This window comes from Nicotiana tomentosiformis, chromosome 3, assembly GCF_000390325.3.
Source record: "Nicotiana tomentosiformis chromosome 3, ASM39032v3, whole genome shotgun sequence".
In the NCBI taxonomy this organism is placed as follows: Eukaryota; Viridiplantae; Streptophyta; class Magnoliopsida; order Solanales; family Solanaceae; genus Nicotiana; species Nicotiana tomentosiformis.
The window spans coordinates 118,523,943-118,548,242 of NC_090814.1; the positions used below are offsets into that span (position 1 = coordinate 118,523,943).

At 37.9% G+C, this 24,300-nt stretch overlaps 1 protein-coding gene and 1 pseudogene across 1 annotated transcript; both read right to left on the reverse strand.

Moving 5' to 3' along the window:
• Window positions 1-18,690: 18,690 nt before the first annotated feature.
• LOC104096170 (NAC domain-containing protein 46-like) lies at window positions 18,691-19,213 on the reverse strand. Its single transcript, XM_070199438.1, has one exon. The coding sequence runs from the start codon at window positions 19,211-19,213 to the stop codon at window positions 18,719-18,721; it is 495 nt and encodes a 164-aa protein (XP_070055539.1). The 3' UTR covers window positions 18,691-18,718.
• A 4,049-nt stretch (window positions 19,214-23,262) lies between these two features.
• On the reverse strand, window positions 23,263-24,035 carry LOC138908812 (uncharacterized; annotated as a pseudogene).
• Between the last annotated feature and the right edge of the window lie 265 nt (window positions 24,036-24,300).

Sequence of the window (24,300 nt, forward strand, 5' to 3'; positions counted from 1 at the left end):
ACCATGCCAAGCGATTCATATTATTGGCACATGAGTTGTCTGTGCCGTGTGTGAGAATTGTATTTCTATGATAATTTATCCGATTCATTAATTTCCTTCCTCTACAATTGTGCATATACACGTACGGTTATCCTCTTCACAAAATTTGAGGAGTTGGTTGTAACAGTGCGGTTGTGGTGGTGCTTGTTGAACTTGCAATACGGTTCTCTTCCTTGTGACATCTCCCATATTTAGGTACACGGATTGCGTAGTTATGGCTTGAGTTATATTGACGTGGCATTTCTGTGGGATAGTTGTGTTTAATAATATAAGATTATTAGACCAAGAATGGGTACTGTCAGGTTTGTTTACGGTATATTCGGGAGGATAATATTGAAAGTCTGCTTAGAAGGTGATTATGGTTCTGGTCGGGGTGAGAGAGCTATGTGGCTAGTTGATCTGATGAGTGGTTATGCGTTTTGATTGTTTCTTTCATCATTGGCAGTGTACGAAGGTTTTGGAATGAGGTTCTATTGAATGCGGGGTTTTATACTAGTACTTGGTTGGTTTTGTGTAGTTACTGTGATCGGGAAAGGTGCTGCGAGTATGCAAATTGTGTAGTATGTTATGTGATTATATCTGGGATAATGGTTGTGGCTTGATACAGCTTGTTCAGGCTTATACGGTGTAGATGTGAGATTTAGATCTTGGAAAGAATTCTGGGCATTAGAAATTGGGCTCCATGTTTTGGGCTAAGGTTAAATTAATGATTTTCAGTTGTGTTATGTTGTCAGGCCTATATAAAATAGGGTGACGTGGGATCACCCCCAGGTATGTGCGTAGTAAGGTAGAATAGTGATTCGTAGGTTTAGGAATAACTCTTAGCACATAGTTTACATCACAGTTTTGGAGGGCATTACAACGAGATTTAGGTACACAGATTTAACTGAGTACAACATTTCACCTTCAGACGGACGAACAGTCCGAGCACACTATTCGTATGTTGGAAGATATTCTACGCGTTGTGTTATAGATTTCGGGGGGTTCTTGGGATCAATTTCTACCACTGGCAGAGTTTGCTTACAATATCAACTACCAATCGAGCATTCAGATGGCTCCGTATGAGGCTTTATATGGGAGACAATGTCGGTCTCCAGTGGGTTCGTTTGATCCGGGTGAGACTAGACTATTGGGTACTGATTTGGTTCAGGTTGCTTTGGAGAAGGTTAAATTGATTCAGGAGCGGCTTCGCACGACGCAGTCTAGACCGAAGAGTTATGCCAACCGGGAGGTCCGTGATGTTGCTTACATTGCTGGGGAGAAGGTTCTGCTCAAGATTTCACCCATGAAGGGTGTGTTGAGGTTCGGGAAGAAGGGAAAGTTGAGCCCTCGGTATATTGGGCCTTTTTGAAATACTTAAGAAGATTGTAGAGGTGGCTTATGAACTTGCATTGCCACCTAGTCTATCAGGTGTTCATCCAGTGTTCCATGTGTCCATGCTCTGAAAGTATGTTGGGAATCCGTCTCATATTTTGGATTTCAGTACAGTGCAGCTGGACGGTAATTTGACTTATGATGTGGAGCCGGTGGCCATTTTAGACCGACATGTTCGAAAGTTGGGAAATAAAGAAATTGCCTCCATGAAAGTGTTATGGCGAAACCAACAGGTTGAAGAGACCACTTGGGAAGACGAGGAGAAAATGAAGAAGAAATACCCTCATTTGTTTGAATAGTCATGTATTTATAAAGTTGTGTTCTACGAAAATGCTAAGAGTTACCTTCTATGAATTATGTATCAACTGTATAGCTGATGTTAACGGTGTTCCTTTTGGTAGTATACTGCTCGTGAGGTCACGATTGGCTTTTTTTTTAATGTTATGTTGCATCGTTGGTTCATGAATATGTTGTTAGGACTGGTTTTGGTGATTCTCTTGCAGGTGGTTAGGCCAATTGCAGAGGACACTCTACCGAAATTTCTAAAAAATTTGGGAGTTAGCAAAATTTTGGGCCTTAAGGAAGTTGAAATGTTGGAAGAATATCTAAGATCTATATGAAGTCAAGAACGATTAGAGATGATGGTTAAGGTGAAAAGAGGATAATATTGTGCCTAATAATGACTTGTAAAACATTGGAGGACGAATGTTCTTAAGTGGGGGAGAATGTAACACCCCGAAAATATTTCTATGTGTTTAAAACCATTAAGAAGATTGGCGGGTGCTAATTATATCAATTCGGGTATGAACAAGACTGGTAATTTGAATAATATCAATTGATCATGATAATATATGTATGAGGTGCATTACAAATGGTTTAGGGTCTAAGAAGAGCCCAAAGGCTAAGTCAAGTTGAAACTTTTATGATTGGATAAAGTTTCAAGTGAGTTTGCACAAGATCTAAATTCAAACGAGCATAACTCTCAAGATATGAAGATTTATATGGTGTATAACCTATCAAATTAAATACCTTTGATTCTAGTTTCCAACGCATTAAACCGTTCGTCATTTGGAAATTTCGCCAAGAAGTTATGACCTTTTTACTAAAGAATGACAGAACAGCTACGCGAGTCTTGCGTAGCCTACGCGGATTTGCGTAGGCAAAATCAATATGGAAGTGAGGGGAGGGTTAAGCTGCATAGCCAATCTGTATAGGCTACGCAGTTCATTTTTTTATAAAACATGGAAGGTTCAGGGAGAGAGAAAAACATAACAATTTTGGCTAAGTTTTGGATTCTAGAGAGAAGGTGGAGCATCTTCAACCCAAATACACATCAAAGGTAAGTTTTATGATATTTTTATAATGGATTAACACTAGTTAATGGTAGTATTAACATCTAAATGGATTGAAATTCATAGGGATTTCTCTAATCTTCAAGAATACTTTAAAAGAGTTCAAGTTAGGGTTTGAGCTACAAGAGGTAAATTCTCCACCCTACACTTAAATGGAATTATGAATTAAGTATTTGGAATGTATTTTGAAGTAGAAAGTACCAATTGGTTGAAGAATTATGCTAGTCCTTGAAATGGGTATTGTGAGTTAGGGTTCTTGAAGGGAGAAGAAGATGAATAGTGAATTTTTGAATCTTGTTAGGATGGTTGGTGATTCTAGTGCTTCAATAGCTTAATAATGATTAACTATTAAATCATATAACCTAGATTGGGGGTTAAAGGCCAAGGATAAAATCTATTAAGGATAAAAGGGATATGTTGTAACACCCCTGAAATTTCAAAGTACTTAAGTGTAAGGCCTGATAAAATTTGCAAAGAAAATAATGTTTCATGGTGCCGGACTAGGCTTACGTGTTTGAGGATTATAGAAATTCTTCGCGGCTCGGACTTTTTGGGTTGAACAATGCACAAAAAAGTAAAGGAATTTTTTTTCCGGAAAAATGTGTTTATGCGGTCCATTAGGCGACCGCATAATCACTCCGCGGGCCGCATAATGGCCGCAGAAGTGAGCAGAAGAGGGCTATTCTAAAAGCAGCTATGCGGTCGACTATGCGACGGCATAACTGTTATGCGGTGCATTATGCGACTGCATAATAGTTATGCGGACCGCATAGTGACCGCATACACAGGCAGTTCATTTGGCTATTTTGTAACCAATTATGCAACCGATATGCAGTCCGCATAACCATTATGCGGTCGCATATGCGATCGCAGAACCTGTTCAAGAGCTTCATTTTTGGGTTTTTAAAACCCGACCCTACTTCATTAAATACACGTTTTGGGCCATTTTTGAGAGATAATCTGACATTTTAGAGTGAGAGAGAGTGCCCTAGAGTGAGAAGGTGTTCTTCAATAATTGTTCTTCAAATCTTGCTCAAGTTTTGGAAGATTAAGAAGGGAAACTCACTAGGTCTTCATCCTAGAGATTGAAGTTGCTAAGAATTCTGGAAAGTTTTAGAGTTTAAGGAAGGTCAATTGAGGTATGTTAGCTAAACTCTTCTTTAAGAGTTGGAATTCTCATTATCTTTGAAAGTTCCGAGATGTTGATTATAAATCGAGTATTCTGATACGTTTTGTGCTGAAGATATATGTTCAATTCGTATTTCAAATGCTCTTATCATATTGCATTATTAATTGAGAATGTGTCCTAAACTATGGATTACATATCCACATGTTCTAACTTCTAGTCGTGAGTTATGTGAAAGTTATTATGCCAAGTTGTGTAGAGATTGCGATTGTGATACATCTCCACCCACATACATTGGGGAGAGGTGGCATGACTGCTTTATGTAGGGATTATGATATTGTGGGAATGCACCTCCACCCACTTACATTAGGGTGAGGCGGTACAACCGCTTTGTGTATGGTTTTGGTATTATTGTGGCACCACCACCCGCATACATTGGGGTGAGGCGGCATAGCCGCTTTGTGTGGTACTGTGGTTATACATCCACCCGCATACATTAAGGTGAGGCGACAGGGCCGCTTGATTAGAGTTGTGATATTGTACGTACACCTCCACTTGCATACATCGGGTGAGGTGGCGGGGCTGCTTTGTGTGAAGATGGTTATAGAGGATCTCATCTTAAATAATATAAATGTTATTGATAGATTTTAATAAGCTTGCTATGGTTGAGACGGTTATATATATTATTCTATTGCCGCACTGGTTCATCATAATTATCTTGTATTTCTATATTCTTAAATTGGTGTTTAGTTTTCATACTAGTACTATTCGACGGTACTAACGTCCCTTTTACCGGGGGCACTGCATCTTTAAATGGATGCAGGTGGTTCCATAGCAGGAGACATTAATCAATGATAGCAGTACACCTTCTTCCCAAATGACTTGGTGAGCCCTACTTCATCCCGGGGTCATGTATTTCTTTTGTACTTTGTGTATTCGATTTGAGGTATAGCCGGGGCCTTGTTGCCGGCATTATCATTGTACTCTTCTTCATCTATAGAGGCTCCGTAGATATAGTGTGGGTTGTGTATTGGTTCTAGGAAAGACAAACTATGCTATGTTGTGGTTATATACTTGTCCATTAGAGACTTTAAAAATGGTAAAACTTATATTAAGAAATTGGTAATTGCAGACATGACCACTTTATTATTTAATTAAGGAAAATATATATTCTCTTTATTCATGAATGAGTTTGGGTAAAAGAAATCTAACAGGCTTGCTCGGTCGCGTTCACTCGGTTGCGCGTCGGTCGCGCTCCTCAGTTTTGGGGCATGACAAACTTGGTATCAGAGCTTAAGGTTTTAATGTGTCCTAGGATGTCTCGGAGCCGTGTCTAGTAGAGTCCTTATTATCGGTGTGTTGTCAACCATGCCTATAATTAGGATGCTACATGGACATATAGGAATAATACCCTTCTTTCATGTTCTTGATCGTGCGTTAAAGTTTGTTGTAAGATTGTTCCTCTTTTAACTCCTGAGTTTCTCTAATTTTCAGTACATGGCACCTAAGAAGAAGGCAAGAACTGGCCAAAGAGCCAATGTCACCCCAGGAGTGACAGTTGACCCTATAATTGATGATGCGGGTGAGCACCCGAGGATTGAGAATATGCCTCCTCTTACTACACTGCCTGACTCTACTACAACTGATTAGACCGTACATGTCCCTACACCTACAGAAGGTGCAACAGTTCCTCCAACTGATATTCCAGTTCCAGCTCAAGCCCTAGCTTCCGATTCTGGTGTGTCTGATATTGATATTAGGGGAGCCATACAAATGTTGACACAATTAGTGTCTTCTCAGGCCCAGAGATCGAGTGTTGGGCCTACTTCTTCCGGTCATCCAAGGGAATCTTCTAGTTCCAGGGTGAACAAGTTTCTTCAGTTAGATCCTTCAGTGTTTATGGGTGCTGATCCCGAGGAAGACCCCCAGGACTTCATTGATGGGATGCACAAAACTCTCCAGGTTATGCATTTTATAGAGACGGAGGGAGTAGAGTTGTCCTCCTACCGCCTGAAAGGGGTGGCTTACTCTTGGTTTGAGTTGTGGGAGGAATCCCGTGAGGAGGGAAGCCCTCCAGCAAGGTGGGGTGAGTTCATAGATGCCTTTATAGATCATTTCTTGCCTGTCGAAACTAAGGCAGCTCGTGCCGCTGAGTTTGAAAGCCTGAAGCAGGGTAGTATGAATGTGTGGGAGTATCATATGGAGTTTGCGCGCCTGTCCAAGTATGCTATTCATATGTTGCCCACTATGGAGGCTAAAGTGTGCCGGTTTGTACAGGGCTTTAGCCCCTTGGTTATCAATAAGGCCTCTACAGCTGCCTTGAATTCCGATATAAACTATGGTAAGATGGTGGCATTTTCTCAAGCCACAGAGATTCGCAAATTGAAGAATAGAATGGAGCGTCATAGTAGCAGCAAGGCCCGGTCCGCGGGCAACTTTGGTGGTTCTTACGGTGGTGGTGGTGGTGGTAGGTCGGCATTCAGGGGAGCGTCATCAGTACCATCCCAATCATTCTCCCAATCTTCGATGGGTGCACAGTCATCTGGACCCAGTCAGGGCAACAGGGGACCAACCACCAGCAGGGTCGGCCCGAAAGAAGGTTTCATCAGTGGAGACTTCCATGCCCTAAGTGTAAAAGGATGCACTTTGGGTCCTATTTTATGGACCTACCAGTATGCTATGGGTGTGGTTTGAGGGGTCACATTCAGAGAGATTGCCGCTAGTCCCGCCAAAATATGGGCAGAGGTGCAGCACAACCAGCTAATTCTGTAGCTACTACATCCACAGCACCTCCAGCTCGAGGCACCCCAGCACCCGCAGGGCATGGTGCAGCTAGGGTGGTGCACAGAATTCGGGAGGACCCAGCAGATTTTATGCTATGCGGAGATGTGGGGAATTAGAGGCTTCTCCAGATGTTGTCATAAGCATATTGACTGTCCAATCTCATGATGTATATCCTCTTATTGGTCCCGGTTCCACTTTTTCATACGTCACACCTTATGTTGCTATGGAATTTGGGATAGAATCAGAACCACTTTATGAGTCGTTCTCTGTATCCACTCCGGTTGGTGAGTCTATTTTGGCCGCACGGGTTTATAGGGATAGTGTTGTCACATTGCGTGGTCGAGACACCGTGGCCGATCTTATTGAATTGAGAATGGTTGATTTTGGTGTGATAATGGGGATGGATTGGCTTTATTCATGTTCGCCAAGCTTAATTGCCGAACCAGAACTGTTAGGTTAGAATTTCCAAATGAGCCAGTTATTGAGTGGAAGGGTGATGATGTGGTGCCAAATGGTAGGTTTATTTCCTACCTTAAGTCCACAAAGATGATCAACAAGGGATGTATTTACCATTTGGTCTGGGTTACGGACACCGATGCTGAGGCACCTACACTTGAGTCTGTGCCTATTGTGAATGAATTTCCGGGAGTATTTCCGGATGAACTCCCTGGGATCCCACAAGACAGGGAGATTGATTTTGGGATTGATGTGATACCAAACATGCATCCTATATCTATTCCACCCTACAGAATGGCACCGGCAGAATTGAAAGAGCTAAAGGAACAATTGAGAGATTTGTTAGAAAAGGGTTTTATCCGGCCAAGTGTGTCGCCTTGGGGCACACCAGTCCTTTTTGTAAGGAAGAAAGATGCATCACTGAGAATGTGTATTGACTATCGGCAGCTTAATAAGGTAACAATCAAGAATAAGTACCCACTGCCAAGGATAGATGACTTGTTTGACCAATTGCAAGGTGCTAGGTACTTCTCCAAGATTAATTTAAGATCCAGGTATCACCAATTGAAGATCAGGGAGCAGAATATTACGAAAACAGCTTTTAGGACCCGGTATGGGCATTTTGAATTTCTGGTGATGTCTTTTGGGCTAACAAATGCCCTAGCAGCCTTCATGGATCTTATGAATCACGTTTTTAAGCCATTTCTCGACTCATTTGTGATAGTGTTCATTGACGATATTCTTGTATATTCACGAAGCCGAGAAGACCATGTCGATCATCTCAGGGTAGTTCTGCAAACCTTACATCAGCACTAGTTATATGCAAAGTTCTCAAAGTGTGAATTTTGGCTTGAATCAGTCATATTCTTGGGTCATATAATTTCTAGTGAGGGAATTAAGGTTGATCCTCAGAAAATTTCAACTGTGAAGAATTGGCCGAGGCCTACAACTCCAACAGAGATTCACAGTTTCGTAGGCTTAGCTGGGTATTATAGAAAGTTTGTTGAGGGGTTTTCTACTCTTGCCTCTCCACTGACTAAATTGACGAAGAAGGAAATTAAGTTCCAATGGTCAGATGCTTGTGAAAGAAGTTTCCAGGAATTGAAAGCAAGATTGACTACGGTGCCGATGTTGACTCTACCAGAGGGTATAGATGGATTTGTGGTATATTGTGATGCTTTAAGAATCGGTCTTGGGTGTGTATTAATGCAACATGGGAAGGTGATAGCTTATGCTTCTAGGCAGCTAAAGAATCATGAAAAGAACTATCCAACACATGATTTAGAACTTGCAGCAGTGGTATTTGCTTTGAAAATTTGCCGTCATTATTTATATGGTGTCCATGTGGATATATTCACGGACCATAAGAGCCTTCAATATATTTTCAAACAGAAGGAATTGAATCTGAGGCAGAGAAGATGGCTTGAATTACTCAAAGATTATGACATTGATATTTTATACCATCCGGGGAAGGCTAATGTTGTGGCGGTTGCTCTTAGCCAAAAATCTATGGGTAGCTTAGCACACTTGGATGCATATCAAAGGACATTGGCCAAAGAAGTTCACCAATTGGCTAGTTTGGGAGTTCGTCTTACGGACTCTAGTGAAGGAGGGGTAATTGTGCAAAATAGGGTTGAATCATCGCTTGTTGTGGAAGTCAAAGAGAAGCAATACAACGATCCATTGTTGGTGCAATTAAAAGAGGGGATTCATAAACATAAGACCATGGCCTTTTCTCTTGGCATGGATGATGGTACATTAAGGTACCAAGGGCGACTATGTGTTCCAAATGTGGATGGTCTCCGTGAAAGAATTTTGACTAAAGCTCACACTACTAGGTATTCCATGCACCCAGGTTCTACAAAAATGTATCATGATCTTAAGGAAGTCTATTGGTGGAATGATATGAAGAGGAATGTGGCGGACTTTGTGGAAAGATGTCCGAATTATCAGCAAGTGAAGGCTGAACACCAAAGGCTCGGTGGGTTGGCACAGAACATAGAAATTCCAATGTGGAAATAGGAAATGATTAATATGGACTTTGTGGTAGGATTACCGCGCACTCTGCGTAGGTTTGACTCAATTTGGTTGATTGTGGATCAACTCACGAAATCAGCACACTTTTTGCCGGTTAAGTCTACCGACACAGTAGAGTAGTATGTTCAATTGTATATCAAAGAAATAGTTAGGTTTCATGGCACCCCAGTTTCCATCATTTCTGATCGAGGAGCACAATTCACAGCTAACTTTTGGAAGAAATTTCAGCAAGGTTTGGGTACTTGGGTGAATCTTAGTATAGCCTTTCACCCGCAAACTGACGGGCAGGCAGAGCAGACTATTCAGACGCTTGAGGATATATTGTGCGCTTGTGTTATAGACTTCAAAGGTAGCTGGGATGATCATTTACCATTCATATAATTTGCATATAACAATAGCTATCATGCTAGCATTCAAATGGCACCGTTTGAGGCTTTATATAGTAGGAGATGTAGATCTCCCATTGGGTGGTTCGAAATTGGGGAAGCATATCTGATAGGGCCAGACCTTGTGCATCAGGCTATGGAAAAAGTTAAAATTATTAAGGAGCGGTTGAAGACTGCTCAAAGTCGTCAGAAATCGTATTCGGATGTTCGTCGTAGGGATTTGGAGTTCCAAGAAGATGATTGGGTATTCTTGAAAGTTTCCCCCATGAAGGGTGTAATGCGATTTGGTAAGAAAGGGAAATTGAGTCTGAGGTATGTCTGACCATACAAAATCATTCAGAGGATCGGTGAGGTGGCATACAAGCTTGAACTACCACCTGAGATGTCATTAGTACACCCGGTGTTTCATGTGTCTATGTTAAAGAAAATAGTTGGAGATCCGACAGTCATTGTTCTTGTTGAGACTATAGAGCTTAATGAAGAATTGACTTATGAAGAGATTCCGGTATCTATTACTGATTGGCAAGTCCAAAAATTGAGAAATAAAGAAATTACATCCGTAAAAGTGCTATGGTGAAACCAACAGGTTGAAGAGGCTATTTAGGAGGCTGAGTAAGAAATGAAGAAAAAGTATCCTTATTTTTTTGAATGACCATGGATTTATAAAGTTGTGATCTAGGAAAATTATAAGACTTACTTTTTATGAATTTTGTATTATTTTAACAATTGGCGTTAAGGGTGTTCCTTTCTGAAAATATATTGCTTATGTGGCCACAGTTAGTGTTGTTTTGTATTATATTACATCTTTGGAATATGTATATGTTGTTCGGATGTGTTTCTAGGGCTCTTTAACAGGTGGATAGGCCTAATTACAAAGGAAACTCTAGCGAAAGTTTTGGAAATTTAGGGAGTTAGTCAAATTTGGGGTTGCTGGTGTGTGGTATAAAAGACTGAGTTGCATAAGATGCTAATAACAAAATTTGACCCTCATTCGAGGACGAATGATCCTAAGCGCAGGAGAATGTAATACCACGGAAAATTTCAAAGTACTTAAGTGTAAGGCCTGGCAAAATTTGCAAAGAAAATAATGTTTCATGGTGCCAGACTAGGCTTACGTGTTTGAGGATTATAGAAATTCTTCGCAGCTCGGACTTTTTGGGTTGAACAATGCACAGGAAAGTAAAGAAAATTTTTTTCCGAAAAAGTGTGTTTATGTGACCGCATAATCACTCTGCGGGCCGCATAATGGCCGCAGAAGTGAGCAGGAGAGGGCTATTCTGGAAGCAGATATGCGGTCGACTATGCGACTGCATAACTATTATGCGGTCACATAACCATTATGCGGTCACATATGCGACTGCAGAACCTGTTCCGGAGCTTCATTTTTGGATTTTTAAAAACCGACCCTACTTCATGAAATACACATTTTGGGCCATGTTTGAGAGATAATCTGACCTTTTAGAGTGAGAGAGAGTGCCCTAAAGTGAGAAGGTGTTCTTCAATAATTGTTCTTCAATTCTTGCTCAAGTTTTTGAAGATTAAGAAGGGAAACTCACTAGGTCTTCATCCTAGAGATTGAAGTTGCTAAGAATTTCGGAACGTTTTAGAGTTTAAGGAAGCTCAATTAAGGTATGTTGGCTAAACTCTTCTTTAAGAGTTGGAATTCTCATTATCCTTGTAAGTTCCGAGATGTTGATTATAAATCGAGTATTCCGATAAGTTTTGTGATGATGATATATGTTCAATTCGTATTTCAAATGCTCTTATCATATTGCATTTTAAATTGAGAATGTGTCCCAAACTATGGATTACATATCCACATGTTCTAACTTCTAGTCGTGAGTTATGTGAAAGTTATTATGCCAAGTTGTGTAAGGATTGCGATTGTGATACATCTCCACCTGCATACATTGGGGTGAGGAGGCATGACCGCTTTGCGTGAGGATTATGGTATAGAGATTGTGATTATGACACACCTCCACCCGCATATATATTTGGGTGAGGCGGCATGACCGCTTTGTATAAGGATTATTATATTGTGGGACTGCACCTCCACCCACTTACATTGGGGTGAGGCGGTACGACCACTTTGTGTATGGTTTTGATATTGTTGTGGCACCACCACCTGCATACATTGGGATGAGGCGGTATAGCCGCTTTGTGTAGGTTCTTGGTACAGTGGTTATACATCCACCCGCATACATTGAGGTGAGGCGGCAGGGCCGCTTGATTAGAGTTGTGATATTGTACGTATACCTCCACCTGCATACATCGGGTGAGGTGGCGGGGCCTCTTTGTGTGAAGATGGTTATAGAGGATATTATCTTAAATAATATAAATGTTATTGATAGCTTTTAATAAGCTTGCTATTGTTGAGACGGTTATATATATTATTATATTTCCGCACTAGTTCATCATAATTATCTTGTATTTCTAAATTCTTAAATTGGTGTTTAGTTTTCATACTAGTACTATTCAACGGTACTAACGTCCCTTTTGCCGGCGGCGCTGCATCTTTAAATGGATGCAGGTGGTTCCACAACAGGAGACATTAATCAGTGATAGCAGTACACCTTCTTCCCAGCTGACTTGGTGAGCCCCATTTTATCTCGGGGTCATGTATTTATTTTTTACTTTGTGTATTTGATTTGAGGTATAGCCAGAGCTTTGTTGTCAGCATTATCATTGTAATCTTCTTCATCTATAGAGGCTCCGTAGATATTGTGTGGGTTGTGTATTGGTGCTGGGAAAGACAAACTATACTATGTTGTGGTTATATACTTATCCATTTGAGACTTTAAAAATGGTGAAACTTATGGTAAGAAATTGGTAATTGCAGACATGACCACTTTATTATTTAATTAAGAAAAATATATATTCTCTTTATTCATGAATGAGTTTGGGTAGAAGGAATCTAACCGGATTGCTCGGTCGGGTTCACTCGACTGAGCGCCGGTCGCGCTCCTCGGTTTTGGGGCGTGACATATGTATGGGTGAATTGGGCTTGTTGAAGACTTTAATTGAATATTTAGATGTTCATGTACTCAGTGACACCGGGTATTGGGAGTACTTATATTTATACTTGTGAGATTTCTTCCGCTAAATTAAATCATTATGTTTTCAAATTTAAAAGATATGTGATTTATTGAGATTGTAGGCTTACCTAGTATTGAAATAGGGGCCATCACGATGGGTGAGATTTTGGGTCGTGACATTAGTCTTGTTACTTATTGAGTTAGTTGTGCTCATACTACACTCTGCACCTGGTGTGCAGATCCAGGTACTTCCGGATACGGCGGTTTGGCATCCGCATACCATGACTCTCTTCCCTTTCAGTTATTGTATTGTTCTATATTTTCAGACAATGTTCTTATCAGTCAGACTTAGTTAATATTTAGATGTTCATGTACTCTGTGACACCGGATTTTGGGAGTGTTTTATATCAATATTTGTGAGATTTTTATATTGAATGTAAATATTATATTTTCAAACTTAAGAGAAATTGTGGTTTATTGACATTGTCGGCTTGCCTAGTATTGAGATAGGCACCATCACGACATGCGGATTTTGGGTCGTGACATATACTGTCTATAATAGGTTTGAGCAAATCAATTTCCACCCTAACTTTGGCCATACTTGGCCTAGTTTTACCCTCTGTCGCAACATCTAGAGCTAGTAGAGTACCAACCTCACTACAAATTTGTTTGGCATAATGCCAAGTGTGCTTATTAAATGGGACGCCAGGAAGCAAAACCCATACAGTAACAATTGGAATATCTTCATCTGGTCTAAAATACGACGTCCACTTTTGTAGTCACATCTGAAGTCCGTCGATTTCTACAACTCTTCTGTACCATACTGAATTGAAATCATCCTCGTTTGTGAAATCCAAGAAGACATTATAGTTGTCATATACTCCGATTTTAGCTCTGCCTTTTACCGAAAAACTCTTTCTAAATGTAGATCTAATTTTTTCAATTTGGGGTCTTGGTTTCAAAAGTCTTCCAACAATAGTGAGTCTACACTCTTCAGCCATTATTCCATAGTAATCTTTGGCTTTGAAGATCACTGCAGGCATTCCATTGTGAGTGGTATGCCTAGCAATGATTGATTCTCTGGGATGGCGGATGGTAGTGATAGGAGTAGATGTAGCAGTGGTGATTGTGATAGCATATGTTGGAATATTTGCAATTCCTTCAACAGTCGGGTTAGCCGTAGTAGGAGATTCGGTTTGGTTTGTAGTACGCGTCGGTACGGCTCCGTCCAACGGTGCCTTAGGGCGGAGCATGAAGGCGACGCTCTATACCGTTTAAGAGTGCCAACAGTTTACTATACGGAGAGTTCTCTGTTTTGTCTATTGGTACCCTCCTTGTTTTCAATACTGTTATTATTCCTCTTTTTGATTATTTACAAGTTTTTACTTTAACTATATTGAATTAATGCGTTAAATAGGAAATTTCTGAATTAACAACCTCTTTTACAAGAAATGGAAAAGCTAGTTAATTTACCCCAACGTAAACTAGAGAAAACGAAAACGTGTCTTTTGTCATTGGACTAACTATAAATTTCAGAATTTGACGTTATCCATATAATGTATACGCTTCTTGAAACACAATTTTCTTGGAATTAACTTGACTCAATATGCTTTTTCACCTTTTTTGCTAGTGCATTTTCACCTTATTCATTATTACTACTTAATCGTCCATGATAAAGTTTGGTATAAACATTGGATGAGTAAGCTTTTAGCGTCAGATGTATTTAACTTAAATCTTTTTATATATTAATGGTAACAGTTACACTAATATCACTTAAATCCTGCAATATATATTACTGATTTTATTACACTAATGCTAAATTGCTCATGAAACCTTTATTATTAACTGTTTGATGTTTTGATTTGAAAAGATTTTATGTTGTTCTATGGTTGTGTAGCGGTAAAGTAAACAATTTTTATAAATGCGGGTAAGTGGAAAGAAGAATGAAAGAATGACAACAAAAATTTCCGCACAACTAAATATAGAAGTAAAATGGACAAATTACAAAATTTGTCAATATATATACTAGTTTTAGAGTAGGCGCGTTGCGCATGTACTTCATATCTGTGAGTATAAGTTTTTTAACAATTACGCAAATATTATTAACCTATGTAATTGAGTTATAAAATAAAATTAAAAAAAGCACAAGCTCTTGAAAATGATGAATATTGATAATGTATAGCCAACTTAATAAAGAAAAAATTACGTATATCACATAAAATTATTCTAATGTCTTATCACGATTTTGGTATTTGAATTGCGCATTTGATTTAGTTGCTCACCATGACAGAATAATATGCTAACTTGTACTCAAATATATCCCGTAATAATATTATATTCTTCATGGCCTTAAAAAAATAAATTATGTCTGCTCAAATACATAATATAAATCACATCTTATTCCTTACTCGAAATCAAACTGAAAAATACAAACAAAAAAAACTCCATATTATTAGGTTTAACTATCATACGAACAATTTAATTGGATGGGTATTATTTAAACCCAACTACATGTGTTTCTGGAAAAAAAATGATTATCATAAAAATTAAGGTAAAAAGTTAATATTTATTATTATTATTATTATTATTATTATTATCGTAATCAACACGAAGGTATCATTATGTAATCTAATTCTACGAATCTCAACATAAATTCAAGCCTATGAACTTATAAATTTCTAACTTCCACATTCGATATCGAAACCTATCAAATCAAGTCTGATTGACCTCAAATTTTGCACACAAGTTTTAAATGACATTACAGACCTATTCTAACTTTCAAAATCGAATTCTGACCCCAATATCAATAAATTCAACTCCCGGTAAAACTTTCAAACCTTTCATTTCCAACTTTCGCCAATTTACGCTAAAACAACCTACGGTCCTCCAAATCAACATCTGATCGCGCTCCTTAGTTTAAAATCACCATACAAAGCTATTGGAATCATCAAAACTCCATTCTGGGGTCGTCTATATAAAAGTTAAACTACGGTCAACTCTTACAACTCAAACTTTCAACTTTGGGACTATGTGTCCCATTTCACTCCGAAACCGAAACCAAAACCAAATACCCCGGCAAGTTACATAATCACAATATAGCATAGATGAATCATAATTTAGGTGATCGGGACAAAAATACTAAAAACGACCGGCCGGATCGTTACATCTACACCAACTTCTGCTACAAACAAACTCTCAACTACAAATGGTGCTCACTTTTTTGATGTTACATTATACCACAATGTTGTTGGGGAACTACAGTATCTAACCTTTACGCGTCCGGACATAGCTTATGCGGTGAACAAGGTGTCTCAATTCATGCATAATCCTTTGGACTCACATTGGGTTGCTGTTAAATGCATTCTACAATATATTAAGGTGACTCCATCATATGGTTTATTTTTTGCTTCACAGTCCTCGTCCTTACTACACGGTTATACTGACTCAGACTGGGGAGGTGATGTTACTGATCGGAAGTCGACTACTGGATTTGCTTTGTTCTTAGGCTCTCACTTTGTTTCATGGGCTTCACGTAAACAAAAAGTTGTTTCTAAGTCGAGTACAGAGGCCGAGTATCGAGCCTTAGCTTCTGCTACGTCAGAAGTTACGTGGGTTGAACATCTTCTTTGAGAAATCGGTTGCTTTTTCTCTACAGTTCCAACACAATGGTGTGACAATCTTAGTGCTACGAACTTAACATCGAATCCCATTTTTCACTCACGGACAAAACATATGGAGATTGATTTTCATTTTGTCCGTGATAGAGTTCGTGCAAAGTTTTTACAAGTTCGATATGTGAGCTCGCATGATCAAATAGCTGATGTCTTGACTAAGCCACTAACAAAATCTCAATTTTCGTTGCTAAGGAACAAGTTGGCAGTGCTACCAGATCCTTTTCAACTTGAGGGGGAATGTAAAGGATGACTCTTAATCACACTTAAACTCTAGGATGGGAGTTTATTGAAAACATAATTCTATAGGGTTAGAAGTCTTATGTACTCTGGAATGTATTGTATATATACATGCTGTAAATTATTGTTTTGGTTATTGAATAATAGAGCCTTTCAAAACTTTACATCTCCGACATTAACCGTGATGTCCGAGGCCAACTCAGAAATAACATATCTGACATTGTTCCCATCTGACTGAAAGGTATCAGGCTTGGATCCAAGTTTCATGAACTTCATCTTGGCAACTCAAAGGATCTCTATTTTCTTATTGAACACTTGAGAAATTATACTTGCTTACTACTCAAAGCAACATACTTTCTTACAACGGAAAACAACATGCATCTCGGTGATGTGCCTAAATAGGAGACAGCGCAAGCATCTATCTTTTATAGTTTTGCAAAGCAGTTTTGCTAGAATCAGCACGAACAATTTTTTGGTATCAAAATTTTCTATTTTACTATTTCTTATCAAGAACAAACTAAAAAAAATAGCATATTTGAATTCATAGTTGATGTGCCTCAAATATTTAATGCTGGATATTTGGCAATGACTTGAAGCATACTCGGTGAGAAGCATTTGTTCCTATAACAGATTGATATAGAGTACACTTTTGCTTACTCCCTGGACCTACCTTTAAAGACGACTGCTAGTATAGGCGGAATATATTGAGAGCCGCTTAAACACATCATAAAATGTTCATTTTAGACACTTCTGTCTCAAACTTGAAATGCTCGTGTTCGTCACGTGGATAAATTAATCACTTAAAATATATATGCCACCTCCTGTAATTATACAAATCGGATATAAGCAGTTACTATAATAAACAAAAACAATACATGTCAGTTAAAAAAGAACCCAATCAATTAAAAACAAACTCCTACTCCGTTAAATACATTTAAAGGCTCTCCTCGTTAAAAATTAAAAACCAAGAACCATTTTTCCAATATCTCCCACGGCGAGTGTCTAATTGGAACACTTTATTATGTGTTCAGGTGCACAACTGGAACATCCTAATTAGTCCGAGTACTGTGTAAATGAAAATAGTATGCCTCCAATTGCAATGATTGGAAGATGGCACACCAAATCTTTTGTTAGCAAATATTTATATGAAAATATTCATAATCCTAATTAATAATGCATGGTTAAGACGTGATTAATTAATTAAACATGAACTTGATATTAGTATGGGACATCATTATCCATCCAAGTTATAAGAACTTGGGGGAAATATTTATGGAGACAATATAGGAAATGGAGATAATCGGATTACAAAAATTTCATTGTATTCTGTATCTACCTAGAGAAAATTTAAAATGGGCTTCTTTTACTTGAAAACAATTCACGGCTGGGGTTCAAACTGGTTTACTTTAGCCGTGTTTTAACAACAAGCTTAGTACAGTTAACTTGACCATATTGGGTTACAAGTTAAAAAATAATCATAAAATGTTAACAGTCTCTGATATGGATCAGTTCGGAGTTCGGTCACCCATCTAAATATATGAAAGAAAAAAAAAACTTTAGAGAGTAATTATAAAAGTCTGCACCAGCCTTATTAAAGCATATATACGTATGTAATTTATACAGACAGAAACTAGTAAGAATGTGACAAGAAAATCAAAACAACAAATAATAATTTTGTTTAGTGAAACCAACAGGATACACTGCAAGAATAATATGGGCAGTAATTTGTTTTTATAGCTAGCCAGAGGATGGATTTGATCCAACAAAAATTGTGAAAGATGAAGTTAAAATTATTTGATTAGCATGAATAATGACAAAGAATTACTGCCAGGCAACAAATGGTAAGCATTATACCTACAACAATATATAGCAGAAATCATGTCAAAGTTATATTAAGTGATACTCCATATATATGTGAATACAAGGAAATTCTTCTGGCAATAGCAAGTTTCTCTTATGAAGTTTGTTCTAATGAGAAACGGTTACCTAATAAAAGCTCTATTTTCCTGTAACTTCTATCTACTACTTCATTCAATAAAAGTCACTATTATATATAAATTGATTGTTGCGTGTCTCTCCTCCCGTTGATATTCTGCTTCCCTTTCATTAGTCATGCTTACCAGATTATATCTTCATCCGTTTCATGCAACATAGGAGTAGCTTCGATAACTTTTGGAACATCTTGTTCCTCCATATTTACCCCATGATTTTTCTTTGATCATATATTCTTCTTGATTCGGCACACAACAATATCCTCTTTAGGAATATTGTTTTCTTTAAAGAAATCATCCCCGACCAAATATTCTTTCATCAGCCAAATATTATTGTGCTCTCCTTCTTTACTACGACTAGTTTGAAACTTGAAACATCTTCTAAACCCAACCACAGTTCCCTTACCATTCTTGATAGGATCAATACATGTGTGGCCTTTCCATTTCCCGTTGGCGCAAGTTCGACGAACCCTTGTATGCTCGCTCTTCTGCTTCTTCAACCGAGTAAAAAAATAGCGAACCTTCTCTTTGGGATGATCAGAAGTGCCAAATATCTCCCATGGTGGTTGGTCTCCATAGATATCGGCAAGTTTGAAATTAGGGCATTCACTCGGAAAAGGCTCGCCCTTTATGAACATTTTCAGAAAGTTGATCAACTCTGCTTCAGTTGGATGAAACCGAACACCCATGACATGCCGGCGTGCAGCTGGTACCGTCGACATGGTATATATGGTCGTCTCTTTTTCTTGCTTATAGAGAAACATAAGAATGAGACAATAGTAATTGCCGCAATACGCAAAGACAAGAAGTTTTGTTCTCTCAAGTAAGAAGACAAGAACTATGAAAGAAAACCCTAAACGAATGGCGGAAGTTAATTGACTATTTATAGATATCTGACCAGGTTAAATCCAATAGAGAAAATTTAGGAAACAAATTTTTAGGAGAGAAAAGAAGTGTTCATTTCTGCGGAAGGTTAAGCTTGGGACTCAAGTTAGTTAATTAATTAAAAACAAACTCCTACTCCGTTAAATACATTTAAAGGCTCTCCTCGTTAAAAATTAAAAACCAAGAACCATTTTTCCAATATCTGCCCCAGCGAGTGTCTAATTGGAACACTTTATTATGTGTTCAGGTGCACAACTGGAACATCCTAATTAGTCCGAGTACTGTGTAAATGGAAATAGTATGCCTCCAATTGCGATGATTGGAAGATGGCGCGCCAAATCTTTTGTTAGCAAATATTTATATGGAAATATTCATAATCCTAATTAATCATGCATGGTTAAGACGTGATTAATTAATTAAACATAAACTTCATATTAGTACGGGACATCATTATCCATCCAAGTTATAAGAACTTGGGGGAAATATTTATGGAGACAATATATGAAATGGAGATAATCGGATTACAAAAATTACATTGTATTTTATATCTACCTAGAGAAAATTTAAAATGGGATTCTTTTACTTGAAAACAATTCGCGACTAGGGTTCAAACTGGTTTACTTTAGCCGTATTTAACAACAAGCTTAGTACAGTAACTTGACCATATGGGGTTACAAGTTAAAAAATAATCAAAAAAAGTCAGCAGTCCCTAATATGGATCAGTTCGAAGTTCGGTAACCCATTTAAATATGTGAAACAAAATAAAAACTTTAGAGAGTAATTATAAAAGTCTGCACCATCCTTAATAACGCATACATACGTATGTAATTTATACAAACAGAAACTAGTAAGAATTTGACAAGAAAATCAAAATAACTGTTATGATCGGCAACCCGGGTAGTGCGGAATATAGCCAAACAACGGTATAATGACAATAACAAAGACAATGAAAGTTGATAACAACGATAATTAAAGTAGATGAAGAAGACACTAATTTAACGTGGTTTGGTCAAAGTGACCTACGTCCACAAGCGGAGAGGAGCAATTTACTATAACAATAAGAGTACAAAAGAGAGTACAAAATTAGAGTAAACACTCTAATTAATCCCAAATACCCTAAGAGAATAACCTCACAAGATCACTCCAAAGAAAGGGTTCACACAAGTGCTTTCCAACACTTAACTCTCATACAAAATACTCTTAATAAAGGAAGAAAGGAAGAAACAAGAATTGAAGACAAGTCTTGTTGGTGTGTCTAAAATGAACTAATAGCCTTCCCTTTTATAGGCAAAAAAGTCTTGGCCTCTTAGGTGTAAAAGAAGAGATACAACTTGTGCAAATGATGTCCACCACACAATGCAATATTTTTGGGTCCCAAAGAATATTGCCAACAAAGTCTACACTTTGCAAAGATGTTTATGCTATGTGATATGGACTCCATTAGCCAAAATAATGGCCATATTACAAATCTCCACCTTAGCCTAATTATGGATGATATAGTAAATTTGCTCCACCTTCTCCGCAAAAGCCCCAATGGGCATATGTCAAAATTTAATGCCATCAAAATCAGACAAATTGTCTGATACCGAAACTGTAGTAGGGCCTATAACAGTGAATCCCAATAAAGTATACAATGAACCAGATCTGTGTGCTTTCATGATCAAACGAGCACCTTGAAAAAATTTCAGAACTCACCTTCACTAGTGAATTTGCACCCAAGGGATTCTAAAGTGCCTAGAGAGATGAGATTTTTCTTCAACTCAGGAACATATCTAACATCGGTGAGAGTTCTCACCACATCATCGTGCATTCTAACCCGAATTGTACCTTTGCCAATAACGTTACAAGTAATATTGTTACTCAATTGGACAACTCCACCTGCAACTGAATCATATGTAGAAAATAAGTCCCTGCTAGGACACATATGATATGAACATTCGGAATCTAAAATTCACTCATTGTCTAATCTGAAACTAGTTTCAGTTGCTAAAAATATAGTTCCCTCAATCTCATCAGTTGCTACACTAGCTTCGGCGATGTCAGTATTTTTGTGCTCAATTTTTCTTTCTTTGTGCTTTTCTTTATTTTTCAGTTTATAGCATTCAGAGATATTGTGACCTTTCTTATGACAATAGCGACACTCTAAATTATTGTATCTGGAATTGGAGTCGGATTTGCCCCTAACAAACAAGCCAACTTCCCCTTGAGTTCCACTAGCTTCCCCAATAATATCACTATCTATTTGTTCTTTTTATTTTAAGATAGATTTAATATCCTTATAAGAGATATTATCCTTTGCATAAAGCATAGTATCTCTTATATGCTTAAAAGATGAGGGTAGAGAACAAAGCAGTAACACGGCTTGATCCTCATCTTTAATTTCAGCATCTATATTACTCAAATCCATAAGAATGGAATTAAAGGTGTCAAGATGAGAGAGAATAGAGGTACCTTCACCAATACGAATTGTATAAAGCTTCTGCTTCACGTAAAGTCTATTTTCTACCATCCTCTTCATATATAAGGTTTTCAATTTTTCCCACATGCCTTTAGCTGTGGTTTCTACAGAAACTTCACGTAAAACCTCATTTGAGAGATTTAAAATGATACTTGCTTTTGCCTTTTTGTCTATGATGGCAAACTCCTCGTCCGTCATTTTATCCGGTTTCTTCTCCTTTTCTTGCAACCCCAAGTCTAAGCCATCCTGAATTAGGATAGCTTCCATCTTTAATTGCCACATTCCGAAGTTTGCACTTCGGTCAAATTTCTCAATATAGGTCTTTGTTAGAGTCATTTTGGCTATTGAAACTAACCCGGTTAGATCCAGCTCTGATACCAATTTGTTAGGATCGGAAATTCGGGTAGTGCGGAATATAGCCAAACAACGGTATAATGACAATAACAAAGACAATGGAAGTTCATAACAACGACAATTAAAGTAGATAAAGAAGACATAAATTTAATGTGGTTCGGTCAAAGTGACCTACGTCCACAAGCGGAGAGGAGCAATTTACTATAACAATAAGAGTACAAAAGAGAGTACAAAATTAGAGTAAACACTCTAATTAATCCCAAATACCCTAAGAGAATAACCTCACAAGATCACTCCAAAGAAAGAGTTCACACAAGTGCTTACCAACACTTAACTCTCATACAAAATACTCTTAATAAAGGAAGAAAGAAAAAAATAAGAATTGAAGACAAGTCTTGTTGGTGTGTCTAAAATGAACTAATGGCCTTCCCTTTTATAGGCAAAAAAGTCTTGACCTCTTAGGTGTAAAAGAAGAGATACAACTTGTGCAAATGATGTCCGCCATACAATGCAATATTTTTGGGTCCCAAAGAATATTGCCAACAAAGTCTACACTTTGCAAAGATGTTTATGCTATGTGATATGGACTCCATTAGCCAAAATAATGGCCATATTACAACAACAAATAATAATTTTGTTTAGTGAAACCAACAAGATAGACTACAAGAATAACATGGGCTGTAAATTGTTTTTATAGCTAGCCAGAGGATGGATTTGATCCAACAATAATTGTGAAAGATGAAGTTAAAATTATTTGATTAGCATGAATAATGACAAAATTACTGCCAGGCAACAGATAGTAAGCATTATACGTACAACAATATATAGTAGAAATCATGTCAAAGTTATATTAAGTGATATTCCATATATATGTGAATATAAGAAAATTCTTCTGGCAATAGCAAGTTTCTCTTACGAAGTTTGTTCTAATGAGAAACGGTTACCTAATAAAAGCTCTATTTTCCTATAACTTCTTTCTACTACTTCATTTAATAAAAGTCACTACTATATATAAATTGATTGATGTGTGTCTCTCCTCCCGTTGATATTCTGCTTCCCTTTCATTTGTCATGCTTACCAGATTATATCTCCAAAATCGTCTATACCTATGAGCAGATCATTAGCCCAATTGATCTCCTCTTGGTAGTTGGAGAAGTCATTAATATTGCTGCTATTATTATTCTGTTCGTTCATCTTCCGAGTCTCGTCCATAACTTGATGTTGATCAGCTGCTTGACATATTGTTGTTGGTTGTACTGATGTGCAGTAATCTTCATCCGTTTCATGCAACATAGCTTCGATTACTTTTCGAACATCTTGTTCCTCCATATTTATCCCATGATTTTTCGTTGATCTTAGATTCTTCTTTATTCCGCACACAACAATATCCTCCTTAGAAATATTGTTTTCTTTAAAGAAATCATCCCGACGGAATATTCTTTCATCAGCCAAATTTTATTGTGCTCTCCTTCTATACTACAACTAGTTTGAAACTTGAAACATCTTCTAAACCCAACTACAGTTCTCTTACCATTCTTGATAGGATCAATACCTATTTGGCCTTTCCATGTCCCGTTGGCGCAAGTTCGACGTACCCTTGTATGTTCGCTCTTCTGGTTCTTCAACCGAGTAAAAAAATAGCGAACCTTCTCTTCGGGATGATCAGAAGTTCCAAATATCTCCCATAGTGGTTGGTCTCCATAGATATCAGCAAGTTGGAAATTAGGGCATTCACTCGGCAAAGGCTCGCCCTTTAGGAACTTTTTCAGAAAGTTGATCAACTCTACTTTAGTTGGGTGAAACCGAACACTCATGACACGCCGGCGTGCAGCTGGTACCGTGTACATGATATAAATGGTCGTCTCTTTTTCTTTCTTATAGAGAAACACAAGAATGAGATAATAGTAATTGCCGCAATATGCAAAGACAAGATGTTTTGTTCTCTCAAGTAAGAAGACAAGAACTATGAAAGAAAACCCTAAACGAATGGCGGAAGTTAATTGACGTGAATGTTGCAATGGACTATTTATAGATATTTGATCAGGTTAAATCCAACAGAGAAAATTTAGGAGAAATGATCAGAGATATCTGATCAGAGAAAATCCAACCTTA

Excerpts from the sequence above, each read along its gene's own strand:
- LOC104096170 (XM_070199438.1), bottom strand. The coding sequence starts at position 19,213 with ATGTCGACGGTACCAGCTGCACGCCGGCATGTCATGGGTGTTCGGTTT.